Source organism: Musa acuminata, chromosome BXJ2-3 (genome assembly GCF_036884655.1).
Source record: "Musa acuminata AAA Group cultivar baxijiao chromosome BXJ2-3, Cavendish_Baxijiao_AAA, whole genome shotgun sequence".
NCBI classification, from domain to species: domain Eukaryota; kingdom Viridiplantae; phylum Streptophyta; class Magnoliopsida; order Zingiberales; family Musaceae; genus Musa; species Musa acuminata.
In genome coordinates, this window is record NC_088340.1 from 33,647,235 (window position 1) to 33,655,458 (window position 8,224).

General features: G+C 40.4%; 1 protein-coding gene across 1 annotated transcript; it reads left to right on the plus strand.

Annotated features, from left to right (window-relative positions):
* Positions 1–633: 633 nt before the first annotated feature.
* LOC135586114 (carboxyvinyl-carboxyphosphonate phosphorylmutase, chloroplastic-like) lies at positions 634–2,734 on the plus strand. The gene is made up of 7 exons (XM_065099882.1): positions 634–902; positions 991–1,064; positions 1,434–1,516; positions 1,596–1,620; positions 1,752–1,771; positions 1,856–2,005; positions 2,110–2,734. The coding sequence occupies exons 1-7, from the start codon at positions 691–693 to the stop codon at positions 2,464–2,466; spliced, it is 921 nt and encodes a 306-aa protein (XP_064955954.1). The 5' UTR covers positions 634–690; the 3' UTR covers positions 2,467–2,734.
* Positions 2,735–8,224: the final 5,490 nt, after the last annotated feature.

Here is an 8,224-nt window from a genome sequence, read left to right on the forward strand (position 1 = left end):
ATTCAATTTCCATTGTTTCCAGTTATCACGCATACAGCCGATAGGAGCAATAAGTTATGCGATGGATGCGAGGAGACATGATTAAATACCAACACAATACGTGTATTTACAGGCTGGTGAGATCATATCGTGCATGGTTCCATGAATCACATGTTGCAGCAAGGGATCTATTTGTCGTAGGTGACATCGTGATGGATCTACCCCGACTGTCGGTGTCCGGACCTCCACCATGTGCCTCTCTGCTCATGCAGCCACGGTACGCAGTCGAGGGTGCGTGATGGGATTACGTCTCTGGTAACTGTACCGTACCGTGGTTGGAGGATCCGATGACCTCGGTTGTGGGTCCCGAACTGGCTCAGAGTCGTCGATGACCGCATGGCCAGGTTGGCGCGTCGGGTACCGTCGATTGGTCTCCTTGCGTATACTATTCCTTCCCACGCGAGATTTCACGTTTAATAAAAGGGTTCACACTCATGCCGCCTCGTGGGGCATCGGACGGACAACATAAGATCCTGTTCGAGCACGAAAAGATCTCTGCCGTTGGCCTCGGCCTGCTTGGCAGCTTACGGTTAGGCGGAGTGCGGACCCCGGTCGCTCATCCCTCGGTGCCCCCTATAAATTCCAGCCCCCTCGCTCCGCTCTTCCTCCAAGTCCAGCGCTCACCAGCATCAGGAACTCGGACCGGCAGAGATGGCGAACTCCACAGTGAGCGTGGCAGTGAACGGCCCCAGGAAGACGCGCATGCACCGCCTCATCGAGGAGGAAGGCATCGTGCTGATGCCGGGGATCTACGACGCGCTCTCGGCGGCCGTCCTCCAGAGCTTGGGCTTCCGCGCCGGCTTCATCTCCGGCTACGCCGTCTCCGCCTCCCGCCTCGGGATGCCCGATATCGGCCTCCTCACGTATGTCTCTCTTCCTTTCCGTACCAGTGCGCCTATTACGTTTCTTTCGTTCCTTACGTCCCTTTCTTTCTTGGTGGAATAATCACAGACCGCCGGAGATGGCGGACGCAGCTCGAGCTATTTGTGCCGCGGCTCCTAACGTTGCCTTCATTGTCGACGCTGGTACTGATCTTGTTAATTATCTCCCTGTGGAGTACATTTTCCAGCTTTCATTTTTGAGAATGCTGGAAAGGTCCACTTTCTTGGCGCAAAATCTTATATTGTGGCTCTGTTTCGGTTTGGTCAACCGAGATGAGCTAAAATTGTCATCAAAAGTCAATTTTTGATGTTATAGAATATGTATATTCCCAAAATTATGAAAGATGAACACGATCAGAAGATTGAATGAAATCGGATAAATTAAGGGTGATATAAAAATGTTAGCTTTCTAATTGTAGGAACATTAACTTGTTGAATTTGCTAATCACATGAATTGTATCTCAACTTGTCAAAGCAAACTAACATTTCAACTAAATTTATATGATATTACAGACACGGGAGGTGGCAACGCTCTCAATGTGCAAAGGACTGTTAGAGATTTTATGACTACTGGTGCTGCTGGCTTGTTTCTCGAGGTACGCGGAGAACTGCAGTCTGCTCTGACCTGGTCTATATCTCAGAACTAACTTCTTTCTTCTTTCGCATTGATTCCAGGATCAAGTTTGGCCAAAGAAGTGCGGTAAGAGAACATCGATCTTTTAACTCTCAGATCTTTCTGGTTTCTTTCTGCTACTATATATACTCGAGTTGTTTTCTATGGAATCCATCCATCTCACTGGTATTTTTCTTCTTTGTTTCTCTGGCAACCAGGACATATGCAGGGTAAACAGGTACGACTGAGCTGGGAAACATACATCAACTCTTCTTACATTATCCCACCGTATATAATATGCATTAAACTGCGCTTATGTTAGGTGATACCTGCTCATGAGCATGCCGCAAAGATAGCAGCCGCAAGAGAAGCCATTGGGGACTCTGACTTCTTTCTCATCGCTCGAACTGATGCTCGTGCAACCGCCGGTGGCCTATCTGACGCCATTGCACGGGCTAACCTCTACATGGAGGTATCCATCGATTACTCTGTTTATGCAAATATCGATCGATTGAAGCTCCAATTCCGTCGGATAGGCTTCTCTGACGAGCATACTCTCTGCTCGACCTTGTGCAGGCAGGAGCAGATGCTTGCTTCGTGGAGGCACCGCGGAGCGACGACGAGATGAGGGAGGTCTGCAAGCGTACCAATGGTTTCAGGGCTGCTAACATGCTGGAGGGCGGGTACACCCCCCTGCACACGCCACAAGAGCTCAAGGAACTGGGATTCCACCTCATAGTGCACTCCACCACCGCCGTCTACGCGTCGGCTCGCGCGTTGATCGACGTCCTCAAAGTGATGAAGGAAGAAGGCACCAGCAGAGACCAACTCCACAAGCTTACCACCTTCGAGGAGTTCAACAGTTTGATCGGACTGAAGAAACTAAACGAGATCGGAGCCCGATACGACAAGTTCCGAGTTCCCCCGAACTGAACGCATGAAGGATCACAGCAGCAATGGCGTAGTTCCTGGAATTTGTTTCGGGAAAATAAGTAGTCTACTCTTGTAGAAGCGTCTTCTAAGTTTTAAGCTGCCTCCGTTCGGTGTGGTCTTAAGCTACTCTTGTGAGAGCTTTTCTTCCTGTCGTTTTTGTTGGGGTGTAGTAATGGTTGCTTGCTTTGGTCTTGTCGTTGGTCCATCATTGAAGCTGCAGCACGCTTTCGGTATTTTCAATAAGAATCAATAAAATGAGCTTATGATACCCAATCGATTCCAATAGCATGTCTAATCCATGTTTTGTCGTGATCGTGACACATCAAGAGCTCCAAATTTGGGCGGAAATAAGGCCTCAATGCTCCCAAATTGCTTATCCTCCGGCACATAACGACGACATCGATAAGGCAAGGTCCATATGAATTAGGCTTAGTGGCACATCTAACAGAGAAGTGTGGATTTATTGGAAGAGTAAGTGCGTACATGACACTGCACCTCACTGAAGGTTTAAGGTATTGCTGTCTTAATTTGGCAAGCATACTTCATCGAGATCATCCAGGGATAGGAATACCTCTTCGAGCCACGAAAGCTCGCCTGTGAGCTGCTGGTCGACTCATGCACTCGACGTATGACCCATCTGTAGAGTTCCTAGTGATCATGGAAGATCTGGAAGAGTTGAAGGAAGAGAGTTCGATCGAACATAAAAGTTGAGTTGGCTAACGTGATAGTAGTACGCACATACTGCTCGTCGTCTCTTCCCTCTGGTACTGGTGCTGCTTGAGCTTCCTCCACTAGGACTAGAACCGAGAATGCCATCCAGTAAATGGTACCGATGCATTACCCTGTTGGTCTTGATACCCTCCGGAGGTTGGCCAATGTAATAATACCTGAGAGTTTTCTTCATAGCAGCATCCTTATTACTGCATGTTATGATCTTATCGGCTCTGTTTTGCTTTCTCCTTGTGAAGAAGCACCAGAATCGGTCACCTCCTTGAAGAGCTTTACCTACAAATGAAGGGCATAAACCAATGTATCTAAACTGAAACGTAAAGCACGAGGATAGTATATATGCGAACCATTTAGGCACTATGGGGCACATTCATGGAGATCGATGCTTGGGATGACGTCAGGCTCGCAGTGAAGGAGACCAGCCTGGCGGTAGAGGAAATGGACGACGAGCTCTTCAACGGAGGGGAAGAAGCGAAAGCCAGGTGGGAGGTTGGCAGTTCCTCCTCCCATGCTACAGCAGGAGACTGGAGAAAGGATATGGAAGAAAGAGCTTGAAGATCGACCACGAAGTAATTCGTGCATCATACTTTAGTTTGATCTTTATAGTGTTTGAGAGAGAGAGAGAGAGAGGTGCAAGTGTGGATGAAAAGGGAACAAGACTTCAATTTATTGTTGGCACACATAGGTTTCTTCTAAGAAAGATTTAGGTACTAAGAAAGTCCAAATAGCTTAGCATGAATTAATACTTCTATCTTCTCAAATAATAGAGCTCCTTTTCCAAGTGGAAAGATGGATATCCTGCACTCTCATGAGACGGACGAAGTCCTTTATGTCCCCATCTCTTGCTCTCTAATCCTTTCTACGTGGAAAGGTGGGATATCTTTCACCTCCTTGAGATGAGATGGATGCTGTCCTTTATGTCCGTCTCTTGATCTCTAATCCTTTCTTGGTAGTAAGGTGGGATATCTTTCACTTGCATGAGATAGATGGATGCCGTCCTTTATATTCATCTCTTGTTCTCTTACTGTCCCACCATCACACCCTTGATGTTACCTTACAGAGGTTTTAGACAAAAGCATCGGTGCAGTTCAAAGAGTAGTCGTAGATGAAAGCAGGGAAGAAGTCTCATCGACGAGACACTACCCCATGGAGAGGGACACTGCTAGAAAAGGCTTCACATTATGCTTTGCATTATCTGCTGCATTTAGAACGAAAAAAAAGATCAATCCCCATGAAATAGTTCATGTTAACTTTGGCAACATAAATAAAGAGTTCTCATATATATATATATATATTGTAAAAGACGAGATTATCTTGACTTTCTTTTGTGGATCATCATCTTTCCACGGTCTCTCATTGTAGTTTATCATTTTTCTTCTATCATAAGGTTTTATCGCACTCATCTCTCTTCTCTTTTGCATACATCGTTATCAATTTGATGAGAAAATTGATAATATTAAAATTTGATGAATAGGAGGACGCATTGAGAGAGTCGATGAAGATGATTAAACGGTAAGACGAAGGTAAAAATAACTTCTTACACAGTATCTTTGTTTTTTATTCCAAAAAGTAACAACAAAAAAAAAACACTCGACTAAACAAATAAAAAAGGATTTTCTTAAAAATATTCAAATCTAAAAATCAGAACACGTTTCTTCTGCAATAAAAAGAATAGAAACAGTCCTAACTCTTCATCTACTTAAGTGAGTTGTGCGACTAGACAACCTTACAGATGGCTAGCAATAGGTTATCAGGTTGGGTAGCAACCTGTTGTTATGTTGGCTAGCAAATTCCAGGAAAGAAGTACCGATGTCATCCATCACTTTCAACAGTATCCATAATTGTACACTAATGATCGACCAATCTGCATAAATTAGTGCAATCATTTGACAGCCTTTTAGGCAAGTAAATGAATCCACCAAGAACTACATGTTATTGCTAGTTTATTTGCAATCGAACCCTGAGCCATTTGTCTCACAACAACACTGCAACCAAGGAACACTTGGAGACAGGAACTGAGACGAGGATGCTCCTGGTCATGCCATCACAATAAGTACGTCACTCTTCACCAGGAAACAACTATCAGCACTGTTGTGTGTGTATATATATATATATATATATATATATATATATATATATATATATATATATATATATATATATATATATATATATATATATATATATATATATATATATATATATTCTCAAATCTAGTGAAGATTTTTTCATCTACGGAAACCATAAACATCAAAATGTATTTTTTATATATTTAACATCAAAAAATATATTACAAATAATTTAACAATACAACTAATCAGACTCGTGATAAAATATTAAATAAACTATATTCAACTTCTATTATAAAATAATAAGATTATAATATCACTCTCTCTAGATTAAGAAGAAGAAATCTTAAGAATCAACATCAATCGGAATCAATTTCATAAACCAATTGTTGAATTTTTTTTTCCTAGATAAAAGTCTCTTTTCTTCTGACGACTATCCTTTTGGTTTTTTCATCTAAACCATATAAGATTATAATTAAAATTTTAATTAACCCCATGATCCCACCCAATAAATCTCCCCCTGTGTGAGAAGAGTTTATATATTTGTTATCTCTTATAAGTTTTTATGAAAACAATGATTTAATCATTATATCATTTATCTTTTATCATTATATGTGATCCATTATTATCAGTATGGTTTTTCTCATCTCTAGTATATCTTGTCTCTAGTATATCTCAAATCTAATAATATCTGACATTAATATTCTTGAATTTAGAATGAAAAGTTGATTCTTTTTACATACATGAATAGTATTTTGATTATTATAATATAAAATAAACTTCTTTCGAGTCCTAACACTTTTTAAATACATTTTCAAGCTTATGTTACAAATATATACTCAACTTCAGTGCAAAATAAAGCAACATATATTTATAATTTTGACTACTAAGATATTACTCCCTTAAAAATCACATCAAGAAATTAGAGGTAGACTTTCAAGAATCAATATCATTAGTCATGTCTATATCTATGTAGTTAACTAATACATATTTTTTAATGCCAAAACATAAACATAATATAGAAGTGCCTTCGAGATACCTTAATATTTACCTAACTGCTGCTCAATATTCTTTTCTAGAATTGGAGAGAAATCAATTTATTAGTAAGGCATAAGGTATTTTGTTCATATCTTCTTTATCTTTCTTATTTATAGGACACTATCTCAAACTTAATTTAAAATGATCTGCAAGTACATAAGAAATAGATTTTTATCATGTTAAATCTATCAAAAACTTTTTCAATACATCTCTATCGAGATAATCAAAGTTTATCATGAATAATCCTTATACCAAGAATATGTTTTGTTGAACCTAAGTCTTTTATAGCAAAAACATTGCTTAACTCACCTTTTAAATATGTAATCTTCTTAGTATCCTAAACGATAATTAACATGTCATCCACGTATAGCAATAGAATGATTAAATTATTATCAAAAAAATATCTTATATAAATAAAATAATCAAAAGTAATCCTATCGTACTCATTTATTTCATACAAGAATTAATCCTTTTACATCAATATTTAAGTCCATGTAAACTCTTCTTATCTTTAACTTTGAACCCTTTAGATTGTTGAACGTATATTTTCTCCTCCAAATCGCTATAGAGGAAAATAAGTTTCATATCAAGCTATTAAATCTCTAAGTTTAAATTAATACTCAATCAAGAACATGGAATATAAGATATCTTGATCATGGGCAAAAAATTCCCTCAAACCCAGTGCTTTTCTTTTGACCAAATCCTTTCATAACTAATCTTGCTTTGGATCCAAAGTGCTATTTTCTTTCTTTTTTTATCTTAACACTCATTTGTTCTTTGATGCTTTTTTTGATTAGGTAATTTTACTAAGTCAAACGTATCGTTCTCATACAAGGATTTCATATCTTCTTACATGACACTTAATTATTTATCTTTCTACTCATATAACATAAGCTCTTAGTAAATTTTTTACTCTCCCATGTCAATAAGTAATACATATTCATGAGAAGAATACCTTTGAAAATGTTAATGTTTCTTCTTGATTGATTGATGTGTTGAATCTCAGATTTTGATGATGAAACTAATTGATTGTGTTTAGATGTTTAACTGTATTTTGAGTGATGCAGGTCTACTCGATCAGGATTAGATAGTTAACGCAGGAGGAATTGACGTTGCGCCGGAGGAGATCACGTTAGGATATTGGATGACAGAAGGCTTCGGACGTCGGACATCGGGCCAAGAGCGGAATTGCGCCAAGGATATTGGGGTTGCGGAGGTCAACCACCGATTGGGCAACAAGCCGCAAGAGAGAACGATGCACCGAAGAATCGGACGAAGCGCCAACCAATGACGTGCCGGGCAACAGAATGTCAATTCGCGTTGTAACAATTGTCTAGATCGGAGTAGAGTTTTGGATTGTGTGTGCAGGATTAACTACGATAACGATGAAAACATAAAGCAAAACAAAGTGCTGGAGTCAAGCGCGAAGGATTCGTTGGGAGTTCGAGAGTTCGACGGAAGTCCGAAGGTTCGTCGGGAATGCTGCCGGAACTAGCCGAGAATGAGTAGGGAGCTTGCCGAAGGGTTTTTCGGAAGCTCGCCGGAAGGTTCGTTGGAAGTTCGCGGAGCTCACCGAGAAAGATTGGAGCTTACCGAAGAAGCTTGTTGGAACTCGCCAAGATCAAATCGTGAAGTCTAGGAGCTTGCCGGGAGTCCGCAGAATGGTTTTCGAGAGTTTATCGGAAGACCGTCGGAAGTTCGCCGGAAGTTCGCCGGAAGAAGTCTTGACTTACGGACTTTGTAATAGCTTAGAAAATGTCTTTAAATTCGTAGTTAGCATGTTAATTAGGGTTAGGATTAGGTGTTAATCCTATAACCCAAGTAGGGGCCAATTGGGCCCAAGTTCGGACTAGTTTGGGGCAAGATTGAAGCCCAACTAGTGGGCTGAAAACACTGTAGTTGGGCTGAAAACACTGTAGGCG